Source organism: Nyctibius grandis, chromosome 1, assembly GCF_013368605.1.
Source record: "Nyctibius grandis isolate bNycGra1 chromosome 1, bNycGra1.pri, whole genome shotgun sequence".
Classification (NCBI taxonomy): domain Eukaryota; kingdom Metazoa; phylum Chordata; class Aves; order Nyctibiiformes; family Nyctibiidae; genus Nyctibius; species Nyctibius grandis.
The window spans coordinates 1,344,331-1,362,147 of record NC_090658.1 but is presented as its reverse complement, the minus strand read 5'-3'; the positions used below and the strand labels follow the sequence as shown (position 1 = coordinate 1,362,147).

Here is a 17,817-nt window from a genome sequence, read left to right as displayed (position 1 = left end):
GAGGGCTGGGTGGGCTTTTGTTGGCTTGCAGTGAAGGGAAATACTGGTTTATCCATTTAATATTTCTCCTGGCTTGTATGGGATCAGTTTATTTTGTGTAGGGCTAAAGAGAGAGAGTGTGTGCATGCTCAGTGTTTGTGTGTCTCAATTAATTGACCTAAACTGATCTTTGGTAAAATTCTAAAGCTGATACATTTGCATCATTTACTACCTTTATGGTTCCATTGATTGATCTGTCTCTCTCCTCCCCCTCCCTTTTATTCTTTGAGTTTATTCTGAGGTTTAGTCTTTTTTAAGTGGTTTGAATGCATCCTGTGACAATTCGTGTTAAAATGATTTCTCAGATAAGTTTTCTTGCTATGGATGAAAACACATTTAAAATCAGCTGTTAATTGTGAGGGAGCTGATGAAATAACCATTGATTTGCAGTTAGTTCACTTCTCTTTCTTAGAACCACTGGACAAAAACCAAAACCAGATTGAAAAAGACAGATATGGTGTTTGGAGTCTAATAATAACAACTTTCTGAAGTCTTTTGCCTTTATTTATCTTACAAATATTGATGAAGTCCATAAACCTATTTTTTCTGTTTGTGTTTTCAACTTCCCCAAGAAGTCACCTTGCTCTGCTGGTTGTTCATGGATAAAATGCAGGATATTACTTACAAGAAATAATAATTCTTCACTTAAATGCAGTAAATACTAGAGTGGTATGTGAAAAGTAGAACCAGGAGTTTAGCAGAGCAATTTTAATCGTTATGATTAGGTCTATGTAGGAGGCAATTAGCTACTGCATGTTCACAGAAGACCTCTAATTGCATCAACATTATCTTGAGCTCTTGAGGGAAAAATCAGCAAATGGTTGTTTATTTTATGCTGTCATTGAAATTTGGTAATACACTATCCCTGCTGTTTCCTTTCTTGTTTCAGTTCTGTAGAAAGTGTTCTGAAAACACTTGTGAAGAGCTGCAGACCGTAAGTATTTGGGTTTTTAAGCCTGTATCTTTAATATTACTTTGAGAGGGGGAAGAAAAGTGTTTAAAAAAACAAAAACCCCACCCTACTAGTCATTCCTTGGCTGATGTTGTCCCAGCTCGTTTAGATTGGGGTGGAGGGTAGAGACTTTCCTGTTTTACTGCATTATGAATGATCAATACCTCAGGTTCATAGGTTGCTTAAAATGAAAACAAAATCACAGGTATATTCCATGTGATAATATTAAACAAATGTAAGGTGGTTTGTTTTTTTTTCCTTTTTAACAGCCTCGGTTGAAAATCTTCTCCCAAATATCTGTGGTTTTGTAGCTAAATAAAACCCCTTAGTTTTCAGTGTTGATTTTTGTGGTATCTGTTATGAATACGAAAGTCACTGAAGCAGAGTGGTTTTTAAAATGAAAATGTGATATTTGTCTCTTGAAAATTCTGACTTAAGGCTGGGACACTGATAACAGTACTTCCAATGGGTCCCATATCAACTGCAATAATTATGTTGTGTAAACAGTTGTAGCTGGTATGCATTTAAATACTGCTTTACATGGATATTTAGTTTCTTTTAAAAGAAATTAAATAACCAGTATTCTTCTAATGTTCCCATAGATGTTCCTCATGCCTTAAGTAATCTTTTGTTATATTGCATCAAATGTGAATAGTAGTTGTTTGATTTTGACCAGCCTTCACATTTAAATGATTCTGCATTGTACAGAATCTTTTCTAGTTCAGCAGGACAAGAATTTTTATACATTTGTGGTCTTAAAACAACGCACCATGAGTGATGTCCTTGACCTTAACTCTGTGTTTCGTGAAGGTTAAGTGGAGTTGAGGATTGCCTGTCTATTGCCACTGGGTACATGGTCTTACTGCAAAACTAAGATTTATGGCACATTAGTAGATAGTTTTAAATATGTTTTAAAAAGACCCAAACTTTAAAGCCAGGTCTGTATATGCTCAGTGGTGTCCTTGTTCTCAGATATTTCCCGGAAGATGCCACTGCGGAGATGCTGGATGAATGGAGGCCTTTAATGTGTCCATTTGATGTTACCATGCAAAAGGCCATTACCTACTTTGAACTCTTTCTACCTACTACCCTTCCTCCTGAACTGCACCAGAAAGGTTTCAAGTGAGTGTAACTGAATGTCTGTTGGTACAGTATTCTGCTGCAAATGCAAGAAATTATCTTCTACAGGATGACTTGAAGTCAACCAGCAAAATGAATGGTGGCTTTTAACAGCATTTTTGGAATGAGTTCAAGACAGAAATTCAGTCAGCATTCTTCTTTTGTAAAAGTGACCTGGGGGAATCTTAGTACTTACTCTCTAATGAGTTCTCCCTTCTCTAGAGTAAAGCACGCAGTGTACAACAAAGCAAACAAAATTGAATTAAATGCACTTTAATTCTAAAGGAATAGTCTCACAAGTAAAAATCATTAACCGTAGCACAGCTTTAAGTCCTACCTTCTGTTTGATTTGGGGTAGCTTCTGATGAGTCCCTCATGTAGGTTAAAGTACAACTGTTACTACAAATATGGGGTTGTGAGGTAGAGGTCTTCAGTTCACTGTCAAGATGTGGAAATGTGAGACGGTTGGAAGACTGCTATAGGAGATGAGTTTGAGAGTTAAAGGAGAAACATTTGCAGGATGGGACAGTTTCGGGATCATCTTTAAGGTAGAACTGTTGAACTTGAAAACATAAGCCAGTGATGCTTAGTGCATGTAAAGATTGCTTAGGCTGGTTAGGTTAAAAGTATATTTGTGCTATAGGGTTAGTGAAAACTTCAAGGAAGGGAGGGAATGTAGTTTATAAAGGTGAATTTGAGTAAGGGACTGGTACGGAGGGTTTGCATCCTTGGCTTCAGAATAGAAGGTAGTGACACTTGTAACCATGGGTCATTAGGAACAAATTTTAGATTTTAAGGTAGAGGGAAATGAAGTGTGGTTTATTTTCATCTGTTTTACCTGTGTTGGAATGGCAATATGTAACAAAATGGTGAATCTGAAGTAGGTAAGGAAAGTCCTGGTGAAACGCTTGTGTGAAAGGGGGGATCAGAAAAGAATAAGGAGGAGAGGTAAAGAAGCAAGGACTGAAACTCAGGATCAGAGTTGGGGGCAGGGGGGATGCTGTGGGAGGCAAAGTGGTACAAGAATGTCCGTGTTGATCCCTGTTGTTGTTGAATGAGTTGAGGGGCAGGTGCGTTCCTGCGACTCAGTGAGGGATCCTGCCAAAGAGAGGGATAAATATCCAGTGAGGGAGCTTATTATTTTTGTTCTGTTCTCTTGCAGGCTTTGGTTTGATGAATTTATAGGCCTTTGGGTATCAGTTCAAAATCTTCCCCAATGGGAAGGGGTAAGTATTTACCTTTCACCTACACTACAAGAAATCCATTTAAATGTTCCTACAGTGTGTTTGCAAGGCATCAAAGTCAAGTAGTGATATAATGGATTTTTTTTTTCCTTCTGGTTTAGCTAGGACAAGAAAGCAGAGACAATAATTTCATGATTGCTAGCAAGCAATTACTGGCTGAATAAATGAGTCTGCACTTGTGCTTGGTGAACACTGTTTAATGGCTAGCTCAGGCAGCGTTTCTTTCTAGCCTTGGGAGTGCTGGCATTTTCCAGACTGCCTGCTAATGCTTACAACGATGCAAAGTGCTATTGTGATCTCTATAAATTATAATTCTGTAAAGTCCCATCTTTTCTATTTTAACACATCTTTAATGATGCCTAATTTTGCGTAGTAATGCTTTGCCTTGACTGCAATGAGTTGTTATCATCTTTATTTTAGACACACTAATGAACCTGTACTCCCCTTGGCCAAAAACACCATTGGGCTATATCTATCAGGGAAAATAGTCTACCATGTACCTGTCTGCCTTTTTTGTGTGTCTCATATGACTAGATACAAATTTGGGAAATAAAATAAAATCTTGAGACACCACCAGCAGCAGCCTAGGTGCTAGTGTTGTCAGCTGACCTGTGCCTTGGCTTTACTGCAGGGAAACTTGGCGTATTACCAGATTTTTTCTGTACTTGGTGTGAACATAAGCTCATTGTCCATCTGGCTCCTTTTGCTAATCTCCTGCCTATATACACAAGGAGGACTTCTCAGGGTCTTTGGAGCACGTTCCATTTCTGGCAGTTTCTTTGTGAAAAGGCTAGTGTGGAGGTCTTTCTGGGTTGAGTTGTGTTTCATCAGAAATAAAGGCAGGCGGTCTTTGTTCCGACAGTTGGCGACTGTCCAGATTTGAACAGGGGTGATTGCCAACATTTTATTGGAGATTGTCTGTAGACACTTTTGCATCTTTCTGATGGCTGTCCAAAAAATCACAATTCTGTCTACTCTTTCTGACAGAAAGATGACAGCCTGCACTTTAATATCATGATTTGGTTTGTTTCTGTCAAACGGTCTAACAAATAATCATCACCACTCCTTCATAAGTTATCTCTGATATTTTTTCCTCTCCCACTGTGTTCTGACAGTTTGCTCAGGAGGCCCAAACAATTTTATTTTTTCCACAAAGCTTTCCCTTCTTGCTTCCTTTGCTGTCTTGTCCACTTCTTAAGGGCAGGCTTGTTCATTTCATCAAGCTTGGATGCAGATAATTAGCCATATGGGGTCTGACTGTGCAGTCCCACTTAAGCCTCTGTACGCTGCAAGCTTTTTCTCAGCTTGCTTTGGCAGGAGTTAGACTTGCTGTTTGAAAGGGAGCTATAGAATCAATTGCCTTTATGCATGGTAAGGGTTTTTTTTTTCTAGTATCAAACAAACAAGGTAGATCATTTAAGAAAATGTAATACTGTGTCAGATGTGACTGTCCTGAATTGAATTCATGGGTTTTCCAAAGCTATCGTGTCCTTCAGACCGAGGGGTAAACTGTCCTGCTGTGAATATCTGTCTCTGACTTGGGCAGGATTATTTAAGGCCCTTCCTTTTGGCTTTGCCATAGCTTCAAGGTACTGATGGAAACATCAAGGCTCTGTGAGACCAGGTAGGTATTTCCTTCTTTGGACAAGCTCATAAAAGGAGTGATGGTGGATTATGCGCTTTCTCACAAGTAGGGTATGAGAGTGAGACTTCATCTCCTTTTTTGTTTAGTCCTGATAACTACCTTTCCTGAGGACATCTTTCAGTTCACTTTTTGGACTTGTGAGACTGTCTTCTGGCAATGGAGTGTCTAATTCTTATAGTCACATAGTGCCATCCCATCTGCCAGCTAATGCCCGTGACCTTTGCAAGCCACAAGTGTGTATAAACCAAAGCTTACAAATGTGCCAGCCATCAGCACAGGCAAGCACACTTTAGGTAGGATGGATCCTACAGAAGCTAAATAGTCCTTCAAGGTGTGTTGGTTGAATTTTCTTCAACATCTGTATGTAGATGCTATTTTAGGCCAGTATCCCCATTCAGCTCTGGGTGGGGAAGCACCACGAGGTGAATTGACAATCATAAGCGCTTGTTACGCTGCTCCAGCTGAGAGGTACTGTGGAATGTGTGCACGGTGTGTCACTTTCTGATCAGAGTTACCAAGAACCAGGATGATACACTGGCAGCCAAAGTGGATAGCGCAGGGCCCTTTCCCTTGCCAGAACATGGTTTGGTTTTGGATACTACTAGTCTGCTACACCCAGTTGATAAAATGTTGGTAGCATTTGAAGGACTCTGAAGCTTAGTACAGGTGTCTTTCTATAAACTACTACCAGGAGTTTTCTGGTCTCTGGAAGCTGTTCAAAAAGGGGAAAAAGCTCAAAGCTGCTCAAAAGGGGTAAGATATTTCTTGGCAAAAGCTGAAGTCTTCGACATATGGCTCAAGTATAAGTTTGTCTGTTGTTCATCCACTCTTCTTCAGAGTTGTTTTGACAATAAATGGTTGAGAATTAAAATGGTACTGAATGCATTCTGGCTTTCATGTTAATTCACAGAGCATGGGGAAAGGGAGAATGTGAGTATACCTCCTAAAAGTACTATCAGTACGTCTTCACATTTAAAAAAAGAAATTGAAGAGATAGGGATGTACATTCTGACACGCTGCCTCTTCCAGAACTTAGATCATAATTACCTACTTTGTAAGTGCTCAGATGAGTGACGAGTTGGACTCTTGAAGGTAGGAATTCAGATGCATTATGAAATATGATTTGGTGACTTCTGATAGAGTGAAATCTCCCTTTACAGGTGTTTTAGTGCCATGGGTAGCTTTTATCTTGCGTCTGTAAAGTAGTTTGAGGGTTTGTGCATCTTTATTATAAATACATTCTAATGAAAATTTCCTTCTTTTATGGTTATTTTCAGCATCTAGTAAATCTTTTTGCTCGCTTGGCCACCGACAACATCGGGTACATAGACTGGGATCCATATGTACCAAAGGTAGTATTTCTTATTTTATGAAATTATTTTTTTACTTTGAGATAAGTCTGAAGTGTTACTATGCTAAGAATAATCCATATTCCCTGTGTGGATCTTACAGTGCAGTGGCCCAGTTTTTCAAATTAGGTGCATTCATTTGAAGACCCAAGTTTAATTTTAAAAATTTGAGCCATCCTTTTGTGGTTGTTGCTGGTTGTTGCTGTTATCACCTGACTCAGAACCAAACCAAAGCAACAATGTACATTTAAAAATATATATGTACTCTATACAAATGTTGTCTGATTGTGTAACTAATCCCATGTTCTCGTGGAAATGGCCCTTAATGATATATTTTTGATAAATAGTATATATGACCTTTGAATCTTTCAGCTTACAGATTTTTTTAAAGGTATTCATAGCAGTCATATTGTTTAAAAAAAACAAAACCACCAAACACTTTCTGATTAGAAAATCAGTTTGTGCCAATGTTGTTTCCTTTTTTCAGATTTTTACCAGAATTTTGAGGAGTTTAAATCTTCCAGTGGGAAGCAATCAAGTTGTTGTTCCAAGATTCTTAACAAACGCTTATGATGTGGGACATGCAGTAATGTGGATCACAGCCATGATGGTGAGTAACTTTTTCATAAAGTGAAACAAAAACTAATGCAAAGCTTTAAGCAAGCGTGTGTTTAAAATTTGTTCTGTTTAGCTCACTGCAGAAGCATGTTTTCAGGCTGTCTTTTGTCCAAGGTTTGTTTTAAAATACATTGTTTTACTGTCAGTTTGGAGTGTGGATGGAAAGGTTTATTTTACAGCTGCTGTCTGTGGCATTCTGGAAATGCACAGCCAGCTACAAGTGCCTCTGTGGATACACACTTGGGACCTGCTGAACAATTGAATGACACTTTTAGGGTGAACCTCATCAGATCAGAACTTGCTACTTCATGCTGAGCTGAGGGTGGGGAAGGGAGGGAATCTGCAGATGTGATTTGATGCTCTGAGGTATTGCTGTGGTGAGAGTGCTCGCTTGTACCTTGTACTACTGTGTTACCTGTTCATTTTAACTTATTCCATGTAATAAAATTCTGTTTTATTTTTTACAGGGTGGACCAAGTAAACTAGTGCAGAAGCACTTGTCTGGATTGTTCAATAGCATTGCTTCTTTTTACCATCCTTCAAACAATGGGCGCTGGCTGGTGAGTTTTTTGCGTGTCAAGACAATAACTTTGGCTGTAATTTCAACGGTCAGACCTGTCAAATCAAACATGTTGATAGATGCACTATGTGCTCCCACAGCCAGGTTGTCTGTTGGTTGTATAATATTTTGAGGCTTTAATTTTCAAGATAAGTGATTATACTGTCATTCAAATCATACTTTTATTCTAATGTCAGGACCACAGTTAAGGGGAGTATTCTTCGAACATCTGGTGCAGTTTACAAGTCCAAAACTAGACATTTAATTCATATACAGCTGGGAAGAGCTTTAAAGGAGGGTGATACACAGCATCAGCATTACTTGTGTGACATAGCTTTTGTATTACTGACCTGCTGTCTCCAAGCTGGCAAAGCCTAGTTTTGATTAACCAAAGCAAAAAATATTTTTCATCCATATCTAGTTCAATGAAGCGTAACTTTTTGATAGTGTAGCTGGTGGAGTCTTCTGCTAGAGAATGTAAGAATCTCCCTGTGATAGCTGGTAGAAAGTACAGATTAAAATAGCAAGGCTGGTCAAAGCAGTGCCGAAGGAGCTGACTTGTGCTAGAATAGGGTGTTTGCTTACACGTGAGTGTGCAGAGAATGCTTTCAAACGTGTCCTAATTACTGGTAAGTAATCTTGATTCTTGACTATGTCTTTGTTTGTATTTTTCATAGTTTTTTAATTCATAAGGCGTAGTGCTGGCAGCATAATTGCTGGTATTTTGGGAACTGAAGGTTAGTGACAAATTGTGAACATTGTATTTTAGAGCTCTTCTGAGTTTTCCTTTATTGCAGTTGTGTTATTTCAAGATATTGGCTTATTAATTGTCTGTTGTACACTTAGCTCAGATTCTGCTACTGCCAAGTAATTGAATAGCATTTCTTGTATATTCAACAGAACAAACTGATGAAACTACTTCAAAGGTTACCCAGTGGTGTTGTCAGAAGGCTGCATCGTGAGCGCTACAAGAAAATGACCTGGTTAACTCCTGTGCCTGATAGTCATAAACTTACTGATCAGGATGTTACAGACTTTGTAGAATGCATTATTCAACCTGTTCTTCTGGCTATGTTTAGTAAAACTGGAAGCCTGGAGGCTGCCCAAGCCCTGCAGAACCTTGCACTGATGCGTCCTGAATTAGTAATTCCACCTGTACTTGAGAAGTAAGTTCTGCAGGAGCGTTACAACTTCCCTGTTCCCTTCCCAACACGTAAATACATAAAGCAATTAAATGACAAGCAGTTTCCTTGCTGCGAATGAATGCTTGCAGTGAGAGGAGCTGCTAATACATGCCCTGAGTCAGGACAGGGATTGAGGAAGGACTTTTTTATTTTAGTTTATTTGATTTGTTTGGTTTTTTTTTAAACACGTGGCGAATGGAATGGTTCTGGGAGCTGTTCAGAGCTTATGCAGTATAGGGTAGTCCTCAGGTGGTTGCGTTTCTGTTAGCATTTTGTATCAGATAGTGGGTGGATCAGTAGAAAAAGCAACTTTGTACCCTTTATTCATGAGCCACCTTGTACTTTCTCCCTAGCTTTTAGTTGGGTCAAATATAAACGATGGTATTGTGTGTTTGTGTAGTTGTAACTTTTATCTTTCTGTTTTGTGTCAGACTGTTACAGATTGTTAAAATTACTGCCATTGCTTCTGACTTCATAAGCAAATCACTAAAGTACATGCCCATGTAAAATACTTAGTTTGTACTATTACTAATGCCTTGGTGCCTGAAATTCCAAAAGAAAAATGTAATGAAAAGTCCCAATGAGAAGCTTTCTTCCTAGTTGCTATCCATGTCCCCCTTCCTATGCAGTCTTTTGTACTTTAACAATTCATATTGTAAAAACAGTGGAGAAATGACTTTGTCTTGAAGAGCCCTTCCTGAGTTCCATACATTACTGACTCAGCTGTTTCTAAAACTTGATAAATCTGCTCTTATATGAAAATATTTCAAGCATAACAGTTCTAAGAAGGACAGCAATGGACGCCAGTATGGGGTATGACTACTTTTTCAGTTTGGAGAGCTGACTGAACGTCTGCTCAGTAGTTCAAACTATCACTGGTGTGTTTGCCTTGGCTGCAGTTCCAAATTCGTTTTGTTGAGTAGATGTCGGTCCCTTGTGCTTTGAATGACGTCGGGCAGGGGTAGCACCATGACTCTTGTTTGAACTGTAGGTTGTTGGTAACAGTGGGAAGTGTTACGCAGTTGGGTAAAAAGTGCTTAGTGTAAAAAAGAAAAAAAAAGGTTTAAAAATCACAGTAACTTAACAGGTTTTTATAAAAAAGGTATGGACTTAAGTAACCTTAAGTAACATATCCCTTATCTATTTAGAGGTAGTCAAGGCAAGTTTTCATGCTTGCCACAGAACCTTACACTTTTAAGTACGCAGCTTGCATTAGCTTAAAGTTCAAACACGAAAATCATCATAGCTTTGAATCTAGGAGCCCATGCAGTTGTTAATTCCAATGCTGCAACTGCTAACAAGTTAGTTAATCCTGAATTTGTTGTGAATAGGACTGATCCAATGAAAGGAACATTTTCTGATAGAGCAAGGTTAAGTCCATTGGAAAAAGATTAGAAAAAATTTTTGGAACCATTAATTAGCTTGATTTTTTTTTTTCTTGCAGAAATTTGGTACCTTTTCTGTGGAAGAGAACATGTGCGATCCACTTTTATTTACTTTGAAGAATTTAGAAAATTATTGTTCCTAATACGACTGCTCTTAAACTTTACAGAACATATCCTGCACTTGAGACGTTGACAGAACCTCATCAGCTCACAGCTACTTTAAGCTGTGTAATTGGAGTAGCTCGTAGTCTGGTGTCCGGGGGGAAGTGGTTTCCTGAAGGTCCAACACACATGCTACCTCTACTGATGAGAGCATTGCCTGGGGTGGATCCCAATGACTTCAGCAAATGTATGGTGAGTGTATCAATCTTATCTTTTTTTTTTTTTAGAAGATAGCTAACCAACTAGTTCACTCTGAAGCTTTTTTTTTCCATTTGTATGAAAGCAAGTAACTCATGTTTCCAGAAATTCTTAACCCCATTTTGTTCCTGTACAGTTTCATTTGTAGAAAGTTAATATTACAAGCTTGTAACTTAGGATAATGCTTCTGGCTTGTCAGACAATGCCAAGTGAATCTTTAACACCAGGTTGTGACAGCATTGTACTGACTTTTGGGGCAGCTTTGAAAAACAAGATAAAACAGGTGTTCCAAAGCTGCTAGCAAAGATTCCTCACCTTCTAAGGTCAATAGGAAGACCTTTATGACTAGGTTTTCACTAAATTAGGTCCTGAAAGCCCACATCTTCAGTAATTAATATTAACTGACTATTCAAACAACGTAAACATTATAGGTTTTTGTAACTTTGAATTTCAGCACAAAATAAGTGTAACTTTACTCAGAAAATTGAGGGGGTTTTGCACAGTGCTGACTGGTAAGTTTTATATAGGAAATCAGAAATAACTATTGACGTTTTGGGGTGGAAGAATTAAGCTCTGGAATTTTTTTTTTAATGTAATGATTTGCTTTAGCTTCCATACCTTAATTGCAAAAGCTTTTTAATGTGTAGAATACAGTAACACTTATTAAAGAGCTGTTTGCAACTCTCAACAGATTACATTCCAGTTCATTGCAACATTTTCTACTTTGGTGCCTTTAGTAGATTGTTCATCTGTATTGCAAGAAAGAGATGATCTTTCAGAGGTAAGAGTGCTGTGCAGTTGTAAAAACAAAACTATAACCTAGTTTTCAGTTTCATTTCTAGCAATGTAATGATCTCTTCAGAACTGTAACAGGTTTGCTACTCTCTTGTATGTGTGAGACTACATTAAACAAAAATGCAACAAAACACCAAAGATGTGGATCACGTTTGCTTCTGGTCAGTGTGGTGGAGCTGACATCAGCGTGCAAATTGGCCATGTATTCTTAGCATTGCTGCTTAGTGGTAGGTTGTTGTAGAGATAATGTGAAATTCAAACAGTTTCATATTTTTAGCTGCACAAGGTCCTGTGTAGCATAATTTGACTCTGAGCTTGCCATGCATTGAGTAGGAGGTTGGACTACATGGTCTCCAGAGGTCCCTTGCCACGTAAATTTCTCTGAGTCTAATAAAATAGCAGCTTTGTTACCATTAAATTTTTGAAACTTCTTGTCACCATAAAACATTAATGTAACAATAAAGAAAAACAAAAAAAAAGCTGATGACTACAGTGTTGCTGTAAGATATATATACATCATTACTAGTTCAAAACTAGTCCAGCTTAGAACGAGGTAAAAGGTAACGAATTGATTGTTTGGGAGACTCTGGAAGGAATTTGGTCTCCTGTTGAAAACTTTGTGTGTGTTTAAACAGCAGCAACAACAACAGAAAAAAACCTAACACCAGAACACCAAAAAACCTCAACTGTTTGTAGTTATATTTCAAAAAAACTAATGCACTTTTTAACTTTTCAGAGTTGTTTTCTTCCTATGGGAAATAATTTCAAAACACTTGCTCCTCTCTAAAGTGTTCCTGCAGTCATGCTTTTCCTTTCTCATTAAGATTCTATTGCTTTCTCTTCAGATGCTTATTAATCTCTTCCAATCAAGAGATAGTACCATCATTAGACAGTCCTGTCCACTGCTAGAATTCTCTTCTTGTAGCTCTGAGAACAGGTAGTAGCTACAGATGGCACAAATTCTGAACACTCAGCTACTGGAAGAAGGTTAATTTCATTGCCCCAAAGCTGCAGCACTCAAAAATTTTTAACAGAGGAGTTTGTACGCTGAATGTTTCATGTAAATATGTCAGCAGAGCCAAGTCTGCCACCACAGCTGGCACTCAAGGAGGATCAGTAGTAAGGCCAAAGGTTGTATCCATGGAGGCAGACCTGATTTCATCCCGAGAGGTTATTTGGCTAGACATCAAGGCCAGGAAATTGGACAGGACAGTGTAAAGAAAATGTAACGGTTGTTTGGTGTAGTGTACTTGAGACTACACAAACTTTAATGGGAAATGCGCTGTAGCCTATATCACTTAAAAATTGGAAGTGGTTTTGAAGTAGTTAATATAGTAAATAAACTTTATATTATGTTTCCTTAAGAAAAGCCAACATTTTTTGCTTCTTTTGCGTTGGAAAACTGTAGGTGGAAAGAGAATTGTGCTCTGCAACTGCTGAATTTGAGGATTTTGTACTGCAGTTCATGGATAGGTAAGTAAGCTAAGAGTAGGTGAAAGCTTGGCGTGATGAACTTAATAAAACTCTCAAGTTCCGCTTGCTGACATTGTACTTCTTGTATTTGCGTAGATGTTTTGGACTTATAGAGAGCAGCACGCTAGAACAAACCAGAGAGGAGACTGAAACTGAGAAGATGACTCATCTAGAGAGCCTCGTGGAATTAGGTCTCTCTTCTACTTTCAGTACAATCCTTACTCAGTGTTCGAAGGATATCTTTAAGGTATGTAGAACATGGGCTTTCCATCTGGCTTGAAGAGGCTGAATTTTCTGTTGTGAATGACTGGTACATTCAGATTCTTCCTTCCTTCATTGTCCTCTTATGAACTTTCATGTGTAACCAAGGAACAGGCTGGGGGAGAAGTTCAGGACTTCCTGTCAACTTGTTTTATAATTTTGTGTACATCAGTACAGAGCTCTTAGGTTCTTGATGCTCCCTTGCCAACTGGTAAGTGTTAAGAGAAATCATTCTGACAGTTTATTTTCTCACTTTATCATTTTGGGCTGTGATTTTTCCTGTCTTTTGATGGTAATGCTGACCTACCCAAACCCCTGCTTTCCTTTTCTCTCCCTAACACCTCTTCAGCTGGGCAAAAGAAGCTGTTCAAGGAGCCATGTGGCTAATGGGATCAGCAAAATTATCTGGATTAAAATAACTGAGGGAGGGTGGGGGTGGAGAATCCCTGTTGTTACACGGGCAGATTCTTCCCTTGCAGGTTGGGTTAACACATTTTAATCTGTTTCCATTACATTATGTATACATTTGGAGGTGCTACAGTTAAAGCACTGAGTGTGTTTTATAAACTCTTGGCGGGAGGAGAGGAATACAGACCTTCCTGTAACTGAATTATTTTAATGATAGTGGGCACTGTCATGTGTTTTCTGTTAGTGTGTTGCTGTAACTGAGTGTTGCAATAAATAAGAAGAAAAAAAAAAGTGAAAATCTGCAAAAAAATGATTTTGACAAACCTTTTGTCATTGCTACTTCCGTAGCAGCCTTTATTCTTCTGCTCCAGGCAGTAGTTGTGCAATTAGACATGGGTGTTGCATAGAGTGCAAGTCGTGTACTGATAACGCTCAAGATTTATTTCCTGAGCAGCTACTATTCGCATAAGTTTTTAATCTTTCTATTCTATAGTATTGTCAGCTTTAATTGTGATGGTAGTTGTATTTTACTCAGCTTTAGATACTCTCCAGAACTTTCTCTGTCTCTCTGTTCTGATTTTTTTAATGTGAATCATGGTTGCAGTGTTCTGTTTTAAAAGAATACAATATTACGTACAGATGCTGCCTTCTGTGTGCATCAAACATGTTGTGATACCTCGTTTTAGTTAAAAAAAAATTAACCTCCATCTTTTTGTACTCATTTTTAGGTTGCCTTGGAGAAGGTGTTTAACTTTGCTGTTTCAAATATATTTGAGACGAGAGTTGCTGGTCGAATGGTTGCCGATATGTGCCGAGCTGCAGTAAAAGTGAGAGAAAACCCTCTGACTTTAGTTTAAAAAAGAAAAAAAGCCCATACTACCACTTTTTCATATGTAAGATCTTTAATTTGTCATGTAAATACAGGTGGTTCTTAATATTATGCCTTCTAAAATTGGATGGTTGCATATAGCGATATTTCAAGAGGTTAATTGACAAAGTATTTTTCTTGGCGTTTATGTTAAATTTAGGTTTTATTGAGTGTTTAAAACCGTGAAGTCAGGCTGACTCTAGGTTGCATTTGACTTGAGATGCAATCTATTCTTCTCTCTTTTTCAGTAATGTTGTTAGATTTTTATCAATGTGTGTGCTGAGTTCCATAAGGCGTCTTTTTTTTAACATGGGCTATTTATGGTGCTGTTTTCCAGTGCTGCCCTGAGGAATCCTTGAAGCTGTTTGTACCGCATTGCTGCAATGTTATAACTCACCTCACACTCAGTAAGTTTATAAGTGCTGTTATTTGTTATTTGTTTTGGTTTGTGTTGACTTTGTTAAACATGAAAACAATATTTTAAACTTGTGTGTGTTTTCCACAACTTCATTTCAATGATGGAAAATTAATTCTGTCCATTATTTCATCTAAAAAAATCAAACAACTACTTATGTGTAATTTCACAACAGAATTTTATCAAGCTACAGGAGCATGCTGCTTTAAAAATGTGGCATTTTATAATGTCTCCAGACATTCCTCAGTTTCTCAAAAAGCATTCAAGGTGTTAAATTAGCTAAATTAACTTTCAGTTGGACGTGGGTGCAATATGAATTGGAACATTGCAATAAGAGTTGTGGGTAAACTTTTGGGATGCAAGCATTTAGTTTATGATTTAGCTTGTTAGGAAGACGTGACTGCAGTATAGTTACAGCAGTGCTTATCACTTTTTCCTCTAGATGATGATGTATTACATGATGAAGAACTAGATAAGGACCTACTTTGGAATCTTCAGCTTTTGTCAGAGGTATCACAAAGAATGTCCTCCCCATACGTGTATGTCATTGAATCCTGTTTAATACCCCTGAAAGAAGAAAATAATAAAACTTCTGCTGTTAAAACAAAGCACATGTTGTATGAGTGACATTGCATAACTTCTTTTTCTTACCTAATTTTAAATGGGACATAAGTGTCTGCTGTTGAAGAAAATAAACATATGGTGTGTATGTGGAAAAAACTTAAAGCATTTAATACAGTGATTGAGGGGTAGGGAAAGAAGAGGGATATGTGCAGGGAAAAACAAAATGCTTTTGGTGAAGAGAAATCTTTTAATCTCAAAACATATCCAAGCATTGCTAGAAAACTTTGAAGGGCATTGAGAAGCAATGTATATCACGATTCTTAAGTGCTACCTAAACTTTTCCAACAGCAGTAGAAGGGGTAGTTATGTGCAAGTTCAGCCTGTAATTTGAATTCAGTGTGACAGAGAGAATGAAACCTGGTGCAGGATCAGCTGAGCGGTGTGACCTTCTCCTTAGTCCTCTAGAACAAAATCAGTTATGTTTACCTTCGAAATGTTTGTCTTTCCTATTAGATCACTCGAGTGGATGGAAAGAAGTTGCTACCATACGGGGAGCAGCTTGGGAAGATACTGCAGCGAACCCTACACTTAACCTGTAAGCAGGGTTACATTCTGTCTTGTAACCTACTGCACCATCTTCTTCGTTCTGCTACACTTATCTACCCCACAGAGTACTGCAGTGTGCCAGGTGGCTTTGACAAGCCTCTTTCTGAATACTTTCCTATCAAGGCAAGGATTTTCATTTATTTAGGATTAGAGGATTTGACTTTTTTAAAAAACAATCATACACTATATTATTTGTTTTTATTTGGAGATTTCGGAACATAGGTAGCAGCAATGGAAAGTGTGATTGGAAGATGCTTTGGGCTTTGAAACATACAGCAAATTACAAGTGACTTAAAATTATTTTGATAGCAAAAAATGAATACTGACTGTTATTCTGAATAGTTTTATAGCATAACATATTAGTGTTTGATGACGGGTGTTTTACAATGATTGCATGACTACAATAAGATAATCAAAGGAAGAGTGCCTGCTCATGTTTCTTACCTTTAATATATGATGCATTTAATTGAGACCCAGCTATCATGAAGCACAGTGGTATAAACAGTTAAGTTCAGCGTTTAGCAGCAGAATTTTGCTGTTCACTTTAACTTAAATATCCAGCCATAGGAAGCACTGTTGCACTGGGAATGACTTAGTCTTTCATCTGCTTTTGTGGATGAGAGCTGCAGCCTTTCCTTGCTCTTCTTTCTATAAATGTGGATATCAGATGTAACAAGTAATGGTAAGTGCATGGAAAAACGAGTACAGCAGTGCAAAACAACTGCAAGAAAGGAGATATGGTATTTTACAGGTAGGCAGAATAACAAGTGAACAATGAATCTACGCTGAGCTTGAGAGAAAATGGAAGTAGAAGTGGCAATATTAAGAATTACTGAAACCATCAAAAGTAATGTGCTGGTTTGCTGTTAAGACTTTGAGGTCAATTTACCAGTATTACAGATGAACAGTGCAGCAGTTTTCAGCTGGCCTATTTGAATATAAAGCTGCATTTTGCTGAAAAGTGTTCTTTTACATAACTTTACAACTGCAGACAATCTAATGCTTGGTACTGAAAGCCAGTACAGTTTTATAAACTAGATATTCTTTTTAATTCCTCCTCTGAAATTGAAAATATTCACAGTTACTTTGCTGGTCCATACATGAGTGGCTACTTTAGAAAGCGTGTGTTATATCAACTCTTAATTGCCATTAACAGCTTGAGTTTGTCACTTACATGCTTCCTAGCCTGCCCCAGTGTAAAACTGCAGTTCTGTCACTTTCTCAAGTAATATTCATGGAGGACTAGCCTGCTCTTCCAAGGAAGAGACGTAATAGCAGGCTGCATTGAGTAAGTGTGTTGCTGGAGTTCTTTGTACTTTTTGTCCAGTCAGATCAGTCAGGCATTTTAAGAACAGATGGTGAAGTTTTCAAATATTAAATTACTGTGTAAAATTGGACAAAGACAGGAAATGGAAAGTGAAGGCTGCAAAGGCCTATCTATTAATTTATATAGTCCTAAGCGTGGACTTCATGTTTGACTATAAATTAGTAATAAATGTTGACTTTTCTCTTCCAAATACCCAAATGGTGTTAATTCTATAGCAAGTCTGAGCTCTTTGTAAGCCAAAATATAAAAAGTTGTCCTTGTTATGGGATGACCTAGCATTGTATGGAAAGTCCAACTTAAAATTTAGCTTTCTTTTTTCATATTTAAAATGCAAGTACTAAGTTTCCTGATTGTGGTTCAAAACTGAGAAGTGTTATTAAATGGCCGAGCTTCTTTATGTTCTCTATAGGAGTATCAAAAGTCTGAGTTGTACCTAAGGATATTTCTGTATTTGTATCCAGCCAAATGAATAATAAAGTTATATTTCATTTAGACCAGTACAGTCCTTTTCCTTTTAGTCTTTTCAGGTATGTGTTGTTTTCCAGGTACATGTAGACATTATAGCAGGTTTGGGATTTCTGTTTGGTTTTATTGTGTCCTTGTTTTTTTTTTTCCTGTGATTGTCAGGATAACTGCTATACAGCAG

At 37.8% G+C, this 17,817-nt stretch overlaps 1 protein-coding gene across 3 annotated transcripts in view; it reads left to right on the top strand.

Annotated features, from left to right (window-relative positions):
- Window positions 1–17,817, top strand: part of PSME4 (proteasome activator subunit 4) — a 62,733-nt gene that overhangs the window by 11,596 nt on the left and 33,320 nt on the right. For all 3 annotated transcript variants that reach the window (XM_068425428.1, XM_068425448.1, XM_068425438.1), the window contains 15 exons: window positions 929–973; window positions 1,964–2,113; window positions 3,273–3,336; window positions 6,277–6,351; window positions 6,836–6,958; window positions 7,434–7,526; window positions 8,426–8,691; window positions 10,262–10,448; window positions 11,146–11,235; window positions 12,658–12,722; window positions 12,819–12,969; window positions 14,120–14,218; window positions 14,597–14,666; window positions 15,117–15,184; window positions 15,752–15,967. In XM_068425428.1, the coding sequence (XP_068281529.1) occupies window positions 929–973; window positions 1,964–2,113; window positions 3,273–3,336; window positions 6,277–6,351; window positions 6,836–6,958; window positions 7,434–7,526; window positions 8,426–8,691; window positions 10,262–10,448; window positions 11,146–11,235; window positions 12,658–12,722; window positions 12,819–12,969; window positions 14,120–14,218; window positions 14,597–14,666; window positions 15,117–15,184; window positions 15,752–15,967 (1,762 nt within the window). The remainder of the gene's footprint in view (window positions 1–928; window positions 974–1,963; window positions 2,114–3,272; window positions 3,337–6,276; window positions 6,352–6,835; window positions 6,959–7,433; window positions 7,527–8,425; window positions 8,692–10,261; window positions 10,449–11,145; window positions 11,236–12,657; window positions 12,723–12,818; window positions 12,970–14,119; window positions 14,219–14,596; window positions 14,667–15,116; window positions 15,185–15,751; window positions 15,968–17,817) is intronic.